Raw genomic sequence first — 20,222 nt, forward strand, 5'->3', positions numbered from 1 at the left:
CAACCGAAGGACTTGTATGCATGCATATAAGCATAACCAATGGACATAAGATACGGGGAAGTAGGGGTGGCTAGGGGATTTGTCAAGGGTGGGAAAAAAAGGAGACATATGTAATACTCTTTGTAATACTTTAAGCAATAAAACAATTAAAAAAAAAGTATGCATACCAGCCCTTCTCTGATAGTATAATACTTTTGCAGAGCAAGAACAATGAATTACATTGCACATTACATTCCATAAAGATAGGCTTAATAGATGTCTCCTTAGCGCATGGAAAAAGTAATTCAGTCATTGTTTCCTAATCAGTTATCTCCCCTCCAATCAATCCTCCACTCTCCTTCACATTTGTCTTTCTAGAAAATACATATGACTACTTAAAAACCTTTCATCATCCATATTTCCTAAAGGCTTTAAATGATGATCTCATCTACCATTAAGCCACTATCTTTAACCTTTTGGTCCTCTATCCATTTCATATTCCAGCCATGACATTGACTACTGAAGAAATACTTGCTAAATGGCTGCTTTATGCCAATTAGTACACTAAGCACTGGAGATAAAAAGACAACATTCTACCCTCAAAAGAGGAGACATTTAAAGAAATAAATATATTTCAATGTGCTAAATATTGTATAAGAAGTTAAGTACTGAGCAGCTCTTCCAAATCACACCAAGTATTTTCAGATCTATATACTTTCTTCTCGGTGTGCTCTATTTACCTGGACTGCCTTTTCCAAAGCAGAATCATATGTATTTTTCAAGTTCCAACCCAGTACTTCCCATTCTGTAAGGTCTCCCCTAAATCCTGTTAATTAACTAATCCCTTCTCTAGGTTCCTGAAACTCTGATTATAATATAAGTATAGTATATATCACAGAGAGATTCCTATGCTTATTTCCCACAGAATCGTATGTTCCCTTGCAGCAAAAATCTATTCATCTATAAACATGGAGGTTGTAAATTAAAACTTATTTAACTAGCCTAAACATATAACATGGAATTTGTAATAACTATTCTTGAAATTCCTAGTCTTTCTTTAAATTTTTAGTTTTTCTTTTTCTTTTCTGGTTGCAAATTTTATGAATCTTAAGAGATATATGATCATTAATAAACTGGCATGCTATCTTAGATAGTGAACAACAGAATTATTAATGACAACTAAAACCCACAAGTTCTATTTTAATATATTGAGTTTCACCAGAAATTAAGAATTAAAAAAGTGAAGATCTCTCCTTACTTTCTTACCTTAATATACCTTTTAAAGGGTTGGTTAGTTTTTATACAGAAGAAGGGCAAGAATATTAGTAAAGTATACATTTTCATTGCAAACTGCCAAAGAACCATTTTTATAATTTAATAGCAGGTAGAGAAAACAGAATAAACTTCATATTTAAGGAAAAAAATAGAACACTACTGAGTTTCTCTTGTTGTCACAAGATATTAACGCTTTGAGTAGCAAAATACTAACATTAGCTACTCTAACATATGGGGGGAAAGAATGCATGGTTCCCATTACAACAGAAATCTAACAATGTAAACTATGTGGGCATGTTAGTGAGTATAAATGTTTATTTATTTATATTTTTAATTTGTTTGAGAGAAAATGACAGGGAGAGACTGAAACATTGATGGAAAAGAAACCAATTGACTGACCCTGCATATCCTGGCTGACCCCCTGCATACCCTTTCCTGGGGATGGAACCCAAAGCCTGGGCATGTGTCCTGACCAGAAATCGAACTGGTGACCTCCTGGTGACCTCCTGGTGCATGGGCCAATGCTCAACCAACTGAGCCATACAGGCTGGGTATGAGTATAAATGTTTAAAAATAATGTGTCTCTGTTTAATCCCAAATTCAGGTGACATCCCAGTTGAATAAAAAAGAAAAGCCCATTTTCTAGACTAGTTATTTATTGTTCTTATTACTGACTTCTCTAGGACTCTATGTCTCCCATTGTGTGTTTCAAACAAACTATGTTGTAATATTTGCCTCTTTTCTCAATCACCACATTATTTCATGCTAACATTATGATAGTAGTATTGGTTGTCCAAATTTGTTAAATTAACAGTTGAAAAGGGCTTTGGATACTTGCACAATTAGGAGGAACATTCCGCCAAGGTTGTAAGTTCAAATTTGCAGAATTACAAAACTTAAAAAAAAAATCAAAATAAAACAAAAAGAGATAAAAAATATTTTTGACCAAAACCTCGTGAAAATCCTTTCTTACTTCCTGTTCCCACACTAATTCCTATTCACATACTCAGAAGCCTCTGAGTTTATTATTTTAAAATTAAGTGTGTATAATGACTGAGTAAACGGTAATAGCATTTTCATCACTTTTGTCAACAAGGATCTATAACTTTTCCCGTTTTCAAATAGAATCAAATAGTTTCAAAACCAGGGGTGCATACCATTTTTATTTGTCACAACTGCTCTTAATTTAAAATATAAAAATATTTTAAGGCCACCATATGCTTAATATAACATCTTTATATCAACATAGCCTACAGTGAAAATCATGACCCCTATATATTAAAAATGTAACACTGCTAAAGGTTAGAGGACTTATTCAAAATACTGGCTTAAAGCTGTAGAAACCACATGCCAGGAAGCAAACTGGGATTCCAACAAGATGATCTGTTTCTAAATGTTGTTTCATGTGTGTGAGGAGAGCAGTATATATATAATGATCTTTTAAAACCACTATGACTTCCTGTTGATCATTTCAAATGTCACAAGCTGAGTACAAAAGAATATTAAATCAGGGCATCTTGTTCTGCCTTAAGAAGCAATAAAAGGTAGTAAATTCCAATCTAGTTGAGATTAAATAGGACACGGGAGCAAATGACTTAAAAAATATCTACGCAATCATCTTAATTTTGTGGATGAAGAAACTAAAGCCTACAGAGGTCAAAGTTTATAACCTCAATTCCAAGACTTAGAATTCAGTTTTGTACTTTTCAATTCATACTCATTCCACTTTTTTGTTTGTTTTTCTTCTTTCGGCCTATGCACAGCGGTGTTAGATAATAAGATTTTATATGTTCTGACAAAAACATAGGCAAACATATCTAAAGAACACTGCTCTGTTCCAACTGCTCTGAAGACTGTTGCAAACAATTAATCCAGTTCATAACTATAGTCACATAGCTGAAAACTTCAAACTGTCAAGTACTAAAACAGCTTTATTCAATTTTCAGACTATTAGCTATTCTCTTACGATCTTTGTGGATTAACAATATCATTCATTCCTCTCACAATATTCACAAAGCACAGGTTTGTAATTGCTATACAAAGTTTTCTCTCATTTTTACATTCAACTACATCATAATCCTCCAGAAATACACAATAAAAAGATTAACATTATTAAAAAATTATTGTAAAAAATTAAATTTACTCACCAAATAAAATACAAGAATGGCAACAATCACGGGAAAGGATGTTGAATTATTAGTTATTAGTGGTCTACACGTTAAAAAATATTGCTATCACATCTTATGTGATAGGAGTAACTGGAATTCTCACACATGATTGCAAGAATGAAAAACGGTATATAGAAAAGTATTTGGAAATTTTTAAAAAATTAAATGTAAACTTGTCATATAAAATCCAGTATACTACTTCTAGGTATTTATCCAAATAAATAAAAACTTATGTTGACAGAAAAAAAAAATTAAATCGCAACATACATTAAGATCACCAAAACTTGTGTGTGCTCCCTCCTAAGAACACGCCCGCACCTTTCTCTTCCTCCACAGGCCTGCATCTCCTTAACCCTAAGGGACCCCATGAGACTTGCAACCAGGGGAGCAATGGACAGTGGCTGCACATCCTGGGCTAACCCCCGACCCTGTCCCTAAGGCCTCCTGTTCTCTAACTCTCCAGTGAGCTAGCAGCAGCACCTCCTTGGCTCTCTTCTTTCCCATAATGTTTCTAGGGAGCCAAAGCAGCCCCACCTAGTCTCTCTCCTGTTGCTTCTTCTATCCTGAGCCCCCCTCAGTTTCACTGTCTCCAGCTTTATTAACATACTTCAAAATCACCCGGAATCTTGTTGTGAAATCTTTCCTGCAGGAAGTCAAGAACCCATACTCCATAGAGAAAAATGGCTATTAGCACTATCTTCAATATTGTAAAAAAAAAAAAAAATTTAAAATCTTATTAGAGAAATAAAAAATAAAAAATTCCAGCAGAAAAGAAACAATTAACTGATTAAGTCACAAAGTATCAGTCACTACTGGGTGAAAGACTACAGAATATTAAGTTTCAAAATTATCACCTCACAGATCTATATATATAAAAGCCTAAGCAACCATTATGATGGAACGACCGAAACCACCAGATTGGTCGCTATGACACGCACTGACCACCAGAGGGCAGACGCTCAACCCAGGAGCTGTCCCCAGGCCCCTGGCCCTAGTCGCCAATGGAGACTGCCGGCCAACCTCCTGATTTTTCCCTCACGGCCGGCAGGCCCCGATCGCCTGATCTGAGCTGGGTCCCCATGCTGGGATGGGAAACCAGGGGTGGGTGGCGGCAGACGTGGCCCCTTTCCCAGGGAGACCAAGGGTTGGCACACTCCTTGGAGCTGGTGGCCCACCTCCTGGGTCCCTCCACCCGGCTGGCAGGACCCAACTGGCCTGCCACCCACCCGCTGTGGTTGTGGTTGGCCCTTCCCCCCGGCCGGCAGGCCCAGGTCACCTGATCAGGGCCTGTCGGCCAACCTCCCGGTCCCTCTCCCTGGCCAGCAGGTCCCAATGGCCCGATCGGGGCCAGGGAACTGGGGATGGGTGGTGGCAGACTTGGGTGGTGAGTGAAGAAGGAGGCAGAAAGACAGGGAACCTGATCAGCCCTGATCGCTGGTCAGGCCTAAGGACCCCACCCATGCTGAATTTCATGCACCGGGCCTCTAGTTACTTAATAATTGCAAACAGGAAAAAGAAGAAATCTGGCAGATAACATCTAACCAGGAGTGAGGAACTGCAGGCCTGAGGGCCAGGCCATATAAAGCCCACAAAATCATTTATTCTGGCCCTTTCAAGGCATTAGGGGTGAGTTAATTAAATGTTTGACCAAATATAGCAGGCTGATTTTTAAGTTGATAATTGTGTATGGCCCACAAATGATGCTACAAATACCCAAATGGCCCTTGGCAGCAAAAAGGTTCCACACCCCTGCTCTATACCAAGCGATTGGAACTAAGCCTCACCAGTAAAGGGACAAACTAGATGTGATACAATGTATTACTACTTTACATTGTAGCATTATAATTTTTCTCCAGGTTTAAAATAGTTTCCAAAACATTGGAAGGAGATATAAACAAAAGAAGTGGGAAAAGGTCAAAGGAAGACTTACAAATCAGAGAAGGAAGAATTAAAACAGCTGTCCTGGGCAATCACTTCTTTACTGGGAGGAAACTCAAGTATAAGTAGGTGATGGAGTTTAATCTCTTTGTTAATTTGCTGATAACTGGTCCTCCTGGTAAACAAACTAATGACTTTTGTTAGAAGGAAAGGCCTTATCTGAAGAATGTTCCTTTCCCTAGTTAAGGATGTTTACAGTACACAAACCTAGAATCTAAGGATTTCTAAGGTATGGCACACTGAAAATATTACCTAAGCTACACAACCTTGGGGTACAGAATGGGAAAGCTTCAAAATCTAAACTCCCTCTGTGATGAGATCATAACTAGACTTCCTACTTAGAGATTTCATCTACTCTGGGCAAGAAAGTGCATGTCTGATGTAGAAAGGAAGGACCTGTGGAATCACTCCGAGTCCCAGATCTTTACCTGTGCCTCCTGATTGCATGTATCCTTGAAATGATCAGTAAAGGTGGATTCTAGGTAATATCTCTAACATATGAATCTGATTTGACAAAATGATTTTTGTATTAGCTTACAAATAAAAGATAAAACTCAAAAATAATTCTAATCTGCCCTTGTCAGTGTGACCCAGTGGTTAGAGTGTCAGCCTATCCACTGAAGAGTCATGGGTTCAATTCCAGTCATGGGCACATTACCTAGATTTCAGGTTTCTCTCACATTGATGCTTCTCTTTCCCCCTCTCCCCCACTCTTGTCCTCCCTCTTCCTTCTTACACTCTAAAAATCAATGGAAAAAATATCCTCAGGAGAGGATTAACAACAACAAATCATAATCTTAGATGAAGAATACCTCTTAATACTATTATTTTAATAGAATAAATGAATTAAATGTTAATTTGACACAATTAAAATGGTATACTTGCAAGATAAATAAGGCATGTTTTACCATATGGCAAACTTTTTTGTTTTTGTTTTTTTAATCCTCACCTTGAGGATATGTTTTCTTATTGATTTTTAGAGGGGGATAGAACCTGCAACCTACGTATGTGCCCTGACCAACAATCAAACCTTTTGGTGTACAGGATGACACTCCAACCAACTAAGCTACCTGGCCAGGGCCATATGGCAAACTTCTTTTTAAGAATCCATATGAAAAAAAAAACTAACAAAATCATAGCATGTAAAATTACAGAGAAAAAAACTCAATACATTTTGAAAACATATATAGAACCAGAAATATCACAAAATTCTAATTAATATATGACATATATGATAAACATACAATTCAAGGGCAAAGGCCTTATCTGAAGAATGTTCACAATAGAACCCTTCTAAATATGTCCTTTGAAATAAGATTGTGCTCATTTTATAGCTGTGGTGAAATGAAATGCAAAAGATGTGATATGTTATTTTGTTTACATATTATGCTATTTGACTTTGCGTAATAGCAACAGATCATAATCTACAACTCTTTTCCCATCTGTGATCTACCAATGACAACCACTTAGAAACAGGCCATGAAGAGCATAAGCAAAGGTGCTTTAAAGATACGCTTAATAACAGAGATTTGAGCATGTAAACTTAGAAAAGAATGAAACAAAAGGAGTTTTAAAATAAAGAGTAGCAGGCAGAGCCAAGTCTTACAGAATAACATTCGAGTTCTCACTCTACAGGAATACTCAGTATAGGAAAAGTCATGGCCTCAGAGAGAAGGAAGTTAAAAAAACACACACAGAAACCAGCGTGAGGTAACGGCATATGCATGTAGTTCTGAGGAATTAAAGAATCTGAACATGTGTGGCACACCTCCTTTGGGTCTTTTTGTCTTAGAGGGCAGCTGTCATGGTTATTACATTACCTCATCTGGCCTCTAGGAAAGTAGAGTGTATTTCAGAAGTCCTGGTTTACTGAAGAAGCACAGTAAAACTGCCTAGGCCATTAGCTTTTAGTTAGGAAGCCCAACAACTTCTTGACCTTGGGCAAGTTGCTTAAATTCTCTAAGACTTGGTTTCCTATTCTGTAAGATAGTAAGAAAAATGACACCTATCTCATGAGATACTGAATATAAAACAGAGGACAAATAAGGCATCTTATACCTTATGGCAAATTTCTTTTTAAGCTTTCATACAAAAAAATTAACACAGTATCATGCACATAGTAAATAGTCACAGAAGAAGCTAGTTATATTGCCTTTATTATTAAGGAAGGGATTTCTTGTATACTTATATTAATTTCATTGTCTGCCTTAATTTTACTATTTTTTTCTTTAGCTAAATAACTTTGGGATCTATAAAAGTTGACCAGCTACTTTAATTTCCAAGAAAAAGAAACTGTTTCAGAAGCCAGAATTTACACTAGTGTCAGAGTTAAAAGTAGGAATACTATTAGAAAAGGCAACAGAGTTGGTATTCATATATTATATCTACAAAATTAGAACCTATGATTTCATAGTATCATAAAGATCAAGCCCTCCACCCTAGCCAGTTTGGCTCAGTGGATAGAGTGTTGGCCTGAGGACCAAAGGGTCCCAGATTTGATTCCAATCAAGGGCACATGCCTGGGTTGCGGCCTTAGTTTGATGTGCAGGAGACAGCCAATCAATGATTCCCTCTTATCATTGATGTTTCTATCTCTTCTTTTGCTCTCCCTTCCTCTCTGCAATCAATAAAATAACATTAAAAAAAAGAGAGAAAGATCAGGCCCCCCTTTTTTCTCTTGGCCAGAAATAAACAAACTCCCATTTCTAAAAATATTTTAGGTTTTCTCCTTGAGGAAGTCATCTTGCAACAAAATACCCTATTATCATAGAAAGCAAGTATAGGACAGTATGTCATGAACAAGACTATAAAAATATAGTGGTATATGAGCCAAGGAAAAAATTCATCTGGAAAAATGAATAAGTAGAGGTTTTTCTTCAAATTTAATTGAGACTGTGAGTTTCCTGTTTTGTGACTATTTCTTTGATACTCCCATGTATATGATAAACTGTTCTTTAAGAAATTTCAAATGACCATTCACTTAAAAAATGCTCTATATATTTGTTTCTTTTAGAAAAGTAGACCATTAAAAGAATCATAAATGAGGAGTAAAATTAGACGTGTAAGAAAAGCAAACATAGTCTTACTCTTTTTTTTCTGTTTTTTATATTTAAATTTAATCCAACTTTTAAAAAGCATTACAAAAAAAAAAGTTTAATTCATAGCATCCAATTCAGACCATCCTAACCCACTGACACGAATACAAGGGGACAAAATATGTATATACTATTAATTTTATGAATTCCAAAACTATACAGGCTATGCATTTTGGCTTTTTATGAGGCAACAATTCCACAGTGGTCTTATATAAATCACATATACACACAAAATAAAACTATGAATGTGATACAGTAATGTTGCAAACCTAAGAACTTTCTCACTGAGTCTGATTTGCTATTCCTGATGAGGTTTAAGAATAAAAGAAAACAAGTTGCACATATAGATAAATTAAGACAATTTGTTTTTCTGATTAACTTTAAATTAAATTAATTATTGAGAGTTACAGAAGGAAAGTACTCTGAAGATTAATGAATATCTTTTGTTTAAAGAGTCTCACATACTACACATAGGCCTATTATATTATAAGGTATCCTTTCCATGGAAAAATAAAATCAGCAATTATATAGTAGCTCAAAGCCTTTGAATAATTAAGGACTACAAAAATGACAATTCAGAAGAAATTACGGGAAAAAATATAGGTAAGGAATGTAATAATTCAGTAAGGACCTTGATTAAGAGAAAATGAAAGACACAACGGGATACACAATAACTTCTTATCTTAGAGTTATCCTCAAAACAAGAGTATCCAAACATTTCATCTCTCATTTGAATTTCATGAGAAATAAAAGGTATATGAAAAAGCCTAAATGATGTATCATTCAAAATGACACAAATGACAATTAGGAGGCAAACATAGAGTATTTTGACTGAATAACTAGGGGGGAAAAGAGGGATTAAAATATTAGAGAGGCCGAAACCGGTTTGGCTCAGTGGATAGAGCGTCAGTCTGTGGACTGAAAGGTCCCAGGTTCGATTCCGGTCAAGGGCATGTACCTGAGTTGCAGGCACATCCCCAGTAGGAGATGTGCAGGAGGCAGCTGATCGATGTTTCTCTCTCATCGATGTTTCTAGCTCTCTCTCTCCCTTCTCTCTGTAAAAACTCAATAAAATATATATTTAAAAAAAAAACATTAGAGAGGATAAATCAAATGTATTTCATAAATTTTGTAGTCCTGCAACTAAAAATAATGCCACAGACACACACACAAATGAAAAAATAAAAACACCTCACCCCAAAAAGAAATGATGTCCTATATCTGTTTCTACTCAGATTAACTGTGAAAAATAACTGACCTATAAAATACTTTACTATCCCTTCAAAAGAAAAAAAAAACAGTGAGAAACTTTGATAATTTAACTCAATTAAAACAGTTTTAGAGAGTGCAATCATTCTTTTATCTATTTCAAAACTTGGAAGTGCCCAGCCAGTGTTGCTCAGTGGTTGAACATCAGTCTATAAACCAGGAGGTCACAGCTTAATCCCCAATGGGGGTGTGCAGGAGGCAGCCGATGAATGATTTTCTCTCATCACTGATGTTTCTCTCTCTCTCTCTCTCTCTCTCTCTCTCTCTCTCTCTCTCTCTCCTTTCCTCTCAAAATCAGTAAAATTAAAAAAACACACAAAAAAAACTCTTGGAAGTTATACTAAAATGTAATAGTCAAACATACATGCAAAATGACCCTACAATTAAGATAATTGCTAGTACCAAATGTTGTTTTTAAGTTCTGCAATGAAAAAGTCTCCCAGACATTTAATAGTATGTCATTTGGTAAATGAAAGTTTCCACAAAGTAAGAGCAGTGAGAAGACCTAAAAATTATGCTAGTGAAGAGTCTGGCTGAAAGAAACGAAAATATGGATCATTTTGGTCCAATACTAATTTTATTTCGAGTTACTACAGAGCTGAATAAAATGCTGACACCATCACACAAAAATTTATTGAGTTGGCAATAGGCAAAGCATGATGTCAGCCACCAATATCCCCATCCACATTACCAAATAGCATGAACACTTCAATTCTTGAACTTAACTTAGACTACATGCCTAAAGTTACAGTAAAAATAAAAACCTTAGGCATGAGGCATTATTAAACACAGATGAGTTTATTTTGGCAGTATTTTGACGCAAATTAGTCAAGTACTTTAACAAATTCAGTGAAAAAGAAAATGCAAGCTTCAACATATTACTATTTTCTAAATGTGCTACATTCTTCACCAAACAGACCCATAAAATAAGTCTTGGTCAACCTACAATAATATTCAAATAAGTAACCCAACACACACACACAAAATGCAGACTGAGAGAGACAGAAACACACGCATACACACAGCTGCACAAGTCCTTACCTTCATGGCATGAATTTCTTCAAGTAATCGTTGTGCCCGCCTTTGGTTTTTTAACAGCGCATCTTCAGTACCCCTGCAAAAAATACATTACAACATGTAGACAGGAAAAGCATTTATTACAGACTCATATCATAACGAAAAGTCTCATTTCTTTTAGAAAAATATCATAAATCTCTAAATAACAATCAAAGTCATCCCGCACTGCTTTCTCCCCTTCCAACATATATCCCAATTCTATTAGTAAACTCAAGTTCTTGGCAATACCAGGCATTATCCTGGCATAATATTAAAAATTATTGCTGCTGTTTGCCTTCTAATTCCTTAACGGGAAGGCCAAATAATACTTTTTAATTAATCAGTTAACAGCACATTGTATTTAATATAAGGTCCATAAGCTACAGCTAAAGATTAGATATAATTTTATTAAATAAAAACTTGTTCTCTGGAATTAAAAGAACATACAAAGATGTCAAATATCTGATTATATCAGAGAGGAAACCCATCTTCTGCAACATTTATGAAAGAAAGCACTAAAAATTAATCAGGAGCAAATCACATTTGAAGACTTTAAACAACATACTTTTTCTCTAATACCAGTAACACTGAAAATACAAAATACTATTTTTTCGAAAAATTAGATGGAACACAATGTCTTGATAAACACTTCCACAAGGTACTGAAGATTTTAAATTAATTAGCAATTCAAGAAACAAAGTGATATAAATTTTTACAACTGATTCACAAAAGGTATTACTAGATTTGCTCAACTATACCACATCTTAAGATAACTTCTAACAACAAAAAACACATACATAACCCCGAAGGACTTTCATTTTGAAAAGGTCAAAGAGATTTTTGAAAAAAATAGCAGCAGAATTCATCATGTATTTTAAGCAAATATGATTCAAACCATGTAACATGCTGACACAGCACATTTTATCTCACTCAGATCCTCTCTAAATATTTTTTTTAAAAGTGCTGCATGAGTAAGATATTTAATTATCCCTCTTAGGTCCCACCCTCAAATTTTGTAAATATTGAATAAAAACAATTTTTGACATTTTATCAGTCAGAAGGCCATAACTTGAAATGACTAACTTTTTTGACTTCAGTCTGCTAACACTTCTGACAAGTTTTCGGATAACCAAAACTCGGATTCTCTTCACTTCTTTTCTCATCTTCACAACCTTTGAAGAATAAAGCCAAAATTTGAAAGGTTATTAATTCAAAAAGAAACATACTTTATTTTGAGTCTTAATATTATAGGCAAAGTCTACCACTTTATCCAAAATTTTGGTTAACTATATTTCTAGTTGGATGAAATCAAACATTTTCAACTAAGAGTGAATAAAGGAATACATCAACATTTTAAAATGTGTCTGAGGACTCAAGAGAAAGAAGTTATCTTACAAAAAAGTCACAGCATTCCCAATGATTAGTATTTTAATATTAGTAGGGGCCCAGTGCACAAATTCGTGCACCTTGCAAGGAACTGTGGGCCGCAAGGCTGCAGTATGCATAGGAGCCCATCCTCGGCCTGTGTGCCGGCAGCACTGCTCCCACCGCCCCTCAGGAGCAGGGGGAGGTGGAGAAGCCCTCGGGGCGACCAGGGCCAGCAGCCGCCACTCGCAGCCACTGATGGTGCTGAGTGATTGGGACTGGTGCACCAGCACTGGTAGCAGGTGGGAGTGGCGGCTCTGGCACCGGCTGCAGGTGTGAGTGAGGCCGGCGCTGGCAGTGGGTGTGAGCGGTGGCTCTGGCGGCTGCTGGCCCCAATCTCCCCTCAGAAGCAGGGGGAGGTGGAGAAGCCCTGAGGGGCGGTCAGGGCCGGCAGCCGCCCCTTGCACCAGCGGACAGCACCAAGCTATCAGGGCCAGTGCCAGGTGCCGGCAGTACGTGTGAGCAGTGGCTCCGGCGCCAGCAGTGGGTGCAAGCGGGCAGGCGCTGGCCCTGGGCAGGACTGCGGCATTCACAGGAGCAAAGGATTTTCAGTAACCACCAGAGGCTCGCCCTGATAACAGCGACCAGCACCCTGCCTTGGTCTAGTGCTCCCACTCACCTGCTCCACCATCCCACCACGGCCAACACCCACAATGTTCCATGCATGTCCCCTGGTGGTCAGCGCATGTCATAGCAACCGGTTCGGTTGTTCCGGTTCCAACGTTTGGTCTATTTGCATATTAGCCTTTTATTATATGAGATACTTATTATAGCTTGTTGGGCTTGGAACATAATAAACTGAGTTTTCTGAGATCAGAGATCATCATATCAATCTTTGTATCCTTGTGACTTAAAGTAGAGCTTCAACCATCATGATGGAAATTTAATTTATTGAATGAGTGTGTTAACAAAAGCAAATGCATGAAAGTGATCATATTTACTTACTTATTACCCCTTGCATTTATTTTTAGCAATAATTTATTTGTGGCATAACTTTAAAAGAATTGCCAAAAGCACAAGGGCACATTGTGTGTGCTCACACACATACACAGTACATGCTTTAAATCATCCCACTAAAGAACAATACTGAATTCCAAGAACAAAAAAACAAAAACAAAAAAAATTGTATTGGCCAAGAGATGGGAATATTCTAATGATAAAAAACTACATGTTATAACAGTACTTAGTACAATGGGATGCTATCATTTTGAATTTATGTTTGTCTGTTATTAGGAGCCATACATCTTGTAATTCCTCCTGTATTGTCTTTCTTCCCCTCCTCCACGTTAGGAACTTCATAAAATTCATTTCAGATAGCATCTTTCCCATAAACTTTCAATGACTTCTTCAGTTAGAGAAAACCACTCCATCCTTGGGGTCCCAAATATACTTTGTAGGTAGATTCTATTTCACCATACTGTCATTAATCACTGTGGCTGTTTTTAGTGTTTTGTTTTGTTTGTTTTCCCTATAGTTTTTGAGCTCCTAGAAGACAGGGAATTTGCAATATTTACATAGTAATTTCTGTGTCTTTCAAGAGTACCTGGCATACACAATCCTACAAATTCCCTTGCCAAAATAGCAATATCAAGGCTCTTGCATTTGGCTGTAATAGCTTCTCTTACCTTTCATGAATATCATTCACGCTCTGTATTACATTGAAGATACTGACAACCAACTTATAATTTCTCTCCACCCTAAGTTTTGACATCATTCTTAGTGACAGAAATGCCCACTTAATAACTCACCCAATATATCCTCACTTCTTGATGTGCTCTTTTCTAATTAGCTAATCTATTCCATCTCAGTGACCCACTTCCAAGGTCACACTGTAGTCCTCAACACTTATAACCATTCTATTTCTAAAATGATTAGTTGAAATATTCCATAAGATTACAATTTTTTTAAAATATATTTTTATTGACTTCAGAGAGAAAGGGAGGAGGGTGTGATAGAAACATCAATGAAGAGAGAGAATCATTGATCGGCTGCCTCCTGCACGCCCAACACGCCCCACACTGGGGATTGAGCCCACAACCCAGGCATGTGCCCTTGACCAGAATCAAACCTGGGACCCCGCAGTCCACAGGCTGACGCTCTATCCACTGAGCCAAACCAGCTAGTGCAAGATTACAATTTTTATCTGCTTGCTTATTCAACTCCACCCACCACAATTGTCTCTGACTTCACTGGATCAGCAATTCACTTACCCCTGTACTTTCTCTCAAACAGTTAGTCCTCTGCTTTTGATTTTCCTCCTCTAGGTACATGATCAACACTGTACCTCCAATTTGATCAACATGATCAACATGTACCTCCAATTTAGGTACATGATCAACATTTGCCAATACCTTAAATTCCCCTATGGTTAGCAATCCCTTTAGTAATCTTGAATAAAAAGAACATTCTGAATTCTTTATCACAGCATCCCAATAGCCAGGAAATACTTAATACATTCTATCTACTATAAATTCACCTTAACTAACCTCAAACAGGCTTTTACACTTCCTAGCAATCCTACGTATTTTTTTTTTGGTCAATTCACTCTACAATAACTATTTTAAACCTGTCTGCTTTCCTAAAATATTTAATATTCCTTTTCATCTCTCTTTTAATTTCATTGAGAAAATAAACATTAGATGGGGACTATCATCTTTCTACTACCATTAATACAAATTTATTTGCATCATTCACACTATTCTATTAATAAAGTTGTATTATCCTATATAATAAAAGGCTAATATGCAAATCGACCAAATGGTGGAACAACCGGTTGCTATGATGCAGACTGACCACCAGGGGGCAGACGCTCAATGCAGGAGCTGTCCCCTGGTGGTCAGTATGCTCCCACAGGGGGAGCGCAGCTCAGCCAGAAGCCGGACTCACAGCTGGTGAGCACAGAGGTGGTGGCGGGAGCCCCTCCTACCCCAGGCGCACAAATTTTATGGACTGGGCCTCTAGTAAGAAATAATCGTACACATATCTCATGTTAATCTTTTAACTGTTTTGAATCTCATCCTTTCTGCCATCCTAGAACCCTCACTATACATTATTCCTTTCTAGCGTTGTCAATCTCTTAACTGGATTATTCCCATTGATTTTTATCATGTTTGAGTCACTTTCATTAAGCATAAGACAAACAAAACATCCTCACTACAAAGTTCACGAGGAGCACCCTCTGTCTTCAACTGCCTCAGAGCCAAGCTTTGAGAGATGTTCAAAGTCATTATCATTTTCATGCCACATAATTCCAGTTTGTGGTGTCTAAGACACCAATGATTTCTAAATGACCATGAATACAACAGGAAATTTTCAGGCTTCATTTTACTTGAAATCTCAAAAGCATCTAACACTGTTCATCACTTCCTCCTTCTTGAAACACTTTTCCAAGTGTTTACATGACCCATGACAGAATACTCCCCTGGTTTTCCTTCTGCCCTCTAGCCTCTCCAGTTTGGTCTTGTTTGAAGGCTCATCCACCATTTCATGTCATGAAGTGTTCCAAGTTCAAAGGTCAGTCCTAAGCCAGCTGTACCTTTCACCATCCATTTTTGGCCCTAAGTGATCTTATTGTGTGAATATATTTTTTCAATTTGCCACCTAAACAAAGATGACTCAAAAATTTATACCTTCAACTGAGATATATCTTTCAGCTCCAGACCCAAGTGTGCAACTGCCTACTCAACAGCTCCTTTGGAGTAGCTTAAAATCACTTCCACCTCACACTGGAACCCATGTTCTTCATCCCCAACTGGCTCCCTTTATTGGTGTTTCATGTTTCAAGGAATAGAACAATCTTTTCGTTATAAACCTAGGGCTCACTATAGATAGCTCTCACTGCTAAATCTCTCACAATAAATCTATTACCAAGTCCTGTTAATTTTCTCTCCTAATTATCTCTCAAATTGTACCACTTTTTCTATCTTGACCTCACCTAGCTATCCCAGTTGAGTTTGGTAACTCGTTTCCCCACTCTTGCCCCTCTCCAGTTTCCGAAACTCGGTCAGAATACATTATTAGCCCTAGCCGGTTTGGCTCAGTGGATGGAACGTCAGCCTGCGGACTGAAGGGTCCCAGGTTCGATTCCGGCCAGGGGCACATGCCTGGGTTGCTGCCTCAATATCCAGTGGGGTGCGTGCAGGAGGCAGCCAATCAGTGATTCTCTCTCATCACTGATGTTTCTATCTCTCTCCCTCTCCTTTCCTCTGAAACCAATAAATATATTTTTTTTTAAAAAAAGAATACATTATTGACACAGAGATGTAATGCCATACCTTCCTTTCACTCTCTTCAATGGTTTCCAATTGCTTAAGATGGCCACATGGGCTCTTTTTGAGTCCTTTGTCTTGCTCACATCTACCAGCAAGTCTTCACATTTATTGTTTCCTCTGGTAGATATGCTCTTCCTCCCCATGTCAGCTTGTTAACATCTGATCCTTCTGATTTTTGGCCTATTTGTCATTTCCCAGTAAAGTCATTTTTGGGGCTCCCTGAGTCAAAATTCCCAATTATAAGTACTTAGAGTACATATAAAACTTGTCATGAATATATAATTTAATTTTAATACTTTATTTTTAATCTGATGATATTTAATGTGTCGTTCTCCCAGTAAGTTATCAACTGAATGAAGGTCAAGTATCTTGTTTTTCTCAACATTATATCTTAACACCTAAAATAGTGGGTGACATACAGTTAAGTGTGTTCAATAAATATTTGTTAAATAAATGACCAGAAAGGTAGAAACAGTCGCTTGTTCATTCACCATTTCAAAAGAATAGTATAGTAACAGAATGCAGAGCAATTAGGTTTCTTTTCCACTAGATAGAGAGGTTAACCTCTTTGGAATCTGTTTCAAAGTTAGGTCTATTTAGAAAAAAGTCATCCTATATAATAAAGAGCTAATATGCAAATGGTCATCACGCCCTCATGCCCTCGCGCCGGAACTGCTCAGACACTCAACACTGGGGAGAGAGGAATGGGAGCAGCCAGGCACAAATGAGCTCACGAAAGAGGAATGGGGACTAGCCAGGCACAAATGGGGACCAGCCAGGCACAAATGAGCTCACGAGAGAGGAATGGGGACCATCCAGGCTGTGGCCTGGGAGAGGGACAAGCCTCCTGCCCCACAATCCCGGGTGCCTGTGGCTACGGACCGGATGAGGCCACCCACTCACGGTCCTCTGCGGCTGCAGCCGGCCCGGGTCCTGGGTGCATGCAGCCAGCTAGAGGGAGGAAAGCCCAGGTCCCAGGTGTCTGCAACTGGCCGGAGGAGGGAATTCTGGGTCCCGGGTGTGGGGCAAGGCAGAGGCAGTTAGGAGTGATCAGGCTGACAGGAGAGCAGTTAGGGGTGATCAGGCAGGCAGGTTTTGCAAGAGGTTAGGAGCCAGCGGTCCCAGATTGCGAGACACAGTCAGATATCCCCCGAGGAGTCCCGGACTGGAGAGGGTGCAGGCCGGGCTGAGGGAACCCCCCTCATGCACAAATTTTGTGCACTGGGCCTCTAGTCCTATATAATAAAAGGCCAATATGCAAATTGACCAAAAGGCGAAACGACTGGTGACTATAAGGCACACTGCCCACTAGGGGGCAGATGCTCAACGCAGGAGCTGCCCATTGGTGGTGAGTGCGCTCCCACAGGGGAAGTGCCACTCAGCCAGAAGCCATGAGCCGGGCTCAAGGCTGGCGAGTGCAGCGGCGATAGCAGGAGCCTCTCCCACCTCTGTGGCAGCACTAAGGATGTCTGACTGCTGGATTGGGAGCAGGCCTAAGCCATCAGTCAGACAACCCTCCGAGGGCTCCTGGAGAGCGAGAGGGCGCAGGCTGGGCTGAGGGACCCATCCCCCCTCCCCCCCAGAGTGCATGAATTTCATGCACCGGGCCTCTAGTACTTACATAAATGAAAAGCCTTTTTGACTAGGTTTAAGTGGGGGGGGAAAAAGCACAGCATAATAGGGTTAGTAATACATTTTTTGAAAGTTAAGTCATTCATAAATAAATTAACAACAAGTGATAAATTCTGCCTTAAAATATATTAGCAAATGTTTCTAACTGCTGTACCCTGCAGGTGCATGAGATTATATACCATTTACTAACCACTGTTAGCCAAACTTAACTAATAAGCAGTGGGCAGAGTTGGTCCTCGGTTACATTCCAATCATGGGAAAGCTTGACTCCAATTTTAAAATTCCAATTTAAGAAGTACTATGTTTGTCATTACTACATAAGGGAATCTAAAAGCAAAGGGAATGCTTCATGTACTTAGTTTCATGCCAATATCAAAAAATACTTTTCTAGGTTAATTTCCTCAGCATTCATGTACAATAGGAAGAATGTTTAACAGGTTTATTTTTTTACAGAAAGCACGCTCACTTTATGTAATAATCTAATTATACTTTTATTTTTCTCACAACTGCTTGCCTAAAGCACTTAATTTTCTCAAAGTATTTAAATTTATTTTTGAAAAACTGATGAACAGCTACCAATAGACTTTTAGTTAGAATTTCAAGGGGTGCCAAATCATTTGGCACCTAGAAATTATGATGCTGGTTGATAAATAATGCTGAAGTTAATAAAAAGGACTAAAACAACCAATATCATTAGAGAGCTGGAAAATTCACTTTGATGAATTTTCCAACCAAAAGCAAATAGAACTTTCATAGTTAGAAATGCAATAAGAGTATGATACTGTCTGTAAGGGAAAGGCTAGAAATGTGAGCAAAGAGGCATAGAAATGGAAACGAAATGTGCTGACAGAAGAAAAACATGAAAGAAAAGTGGAAAGAGTTTGAAGACAGAAACTGAAGGACAAATTAGAAGGTCATGATCATCAAGACTGAGAAGCCTAAACTAAAGTGCTTCCAAGCAGCAAAATAAATTTAATATAATCTCCAAGAGCAGATGAAAAGAGTTAACAGATCTCTACTCTCTCACACACACAGACACACACACACACACATACCCCTTGAAAGTGAGGTGTCACCTAGAACCTAGACCAGTGATGGCGAGCCTATGACACGCGTGTCAGAGGTGACACACGTACTAATTTTTTTGGGTTGATTTTTCTTTGTTAAATGGCATTTAAATATATAAAATAAATATCAAAAATATAAATCTTTTTTATACTATGGTTGCAAGTATCAAAAAATTTCTATATGTGACACGGCACCAGAGTTAAGTTAGGGTTTTTCAAAATGCTGACACGCTGAGCTCAAAAGGTTTGCCATCACTGACCTAGATTTACAGATGCCTCAGTTAACCTGGTAAAAGCTGAACATAGTAATGTAACATGGATCTCCCTTTGGACAGGCAGTACAAAAATATGACCTAAAATAAATTAAGTGGAAAGCTAATATCACTACTTGCAAAAAGACCATGTAAGCATATGGGGAAAAACAACATAAATACAGGAAAGGGAACCATGAAAGCAAAAGCTGGAAGTGTCCAACTCAAGGAAATTCCAAATTGTACTGGAATAACTCAATTATAGGGACAGACGTATCATAGCCCAACACTGAATCATGCAATTAAAATCTTTTCTATGGTTCTATATTCCAAGCAGCCGATGTAAATCAAATAGACAGGAAAAAAAGTATGCTTACAATGTGAGCATTACTGTCTACATTAGATATATTTCTTAATAAACAGGCTTTCTCCTTAATATAGTCTCTAATAAGCTTATGGTTAATGCAAATTTGCTTTGAGAGATTGAGCTATACTTTCAGGATGATAACAGCAAGTTTCTGATCTACAAAGCTGAGAGCAAACTTTGGTCCACAACATAACTACTACTTTGGGTTGATTTTTTTTTTTTTTGCATTTGAATGCTTTCATTAAAAGTTTAAAGTAGGTGTTTAAATAATATTTCCATTTTAAAAAATTACTTTATTTTCCAATTATAGCTGGCATACAATATTGTTTCAAATGTACAATGCAGTGATTAGTGATTTACATGCCTTATGAAGTCATCGCCCCAGAAAGTCTAACTATTCATCTAACATCATACATAGTTACTACAATA

The 20,222-nt window shown here is 37.8% G+C and overlaps 1 protein-coding gene across 1 annotated transcript in view; it reads right to left on the reverse strand.

Moving 5' to 3' along the window:
* The window catches only part of SRFBP1 (serum response factor binding protein 1), a 67,650-nt gene that overhangs the window by 38,462 nt on the left and 8,966 nt on the right, over nt 1–20,222 (reverse strand). Inside the window, exons 2-3 of the mRNA XM_006764397.2 lie at nt 11,864–11,952; nt 10,766–10,838 (exon numbers count right to left, since the gene is read on the reverse strand). Coding sequence (XP_006764460.1) covers nt 10,766–10,838; nt 11,864–11,952 — 162 coding nt within the window. The remainder of the gene's footprint in view (nt 1–10,765; nt 10,839–11,863; nt 11,953–20,222) is intronic.

This window comes from Myotis davidii, unplaced genomic scaffold (genome assembly GCF_000327345.1).
Source record: "Myotis davidii unplaced genomic scaffold, ASM32734v1 scaffold159, whole genome shotgun sequence".
NCBI lineage: Eukaryota > Metazoa > Chordata > Mammalia > Chiroptera > Vespertilionidae > Myotis > Myotis davidii.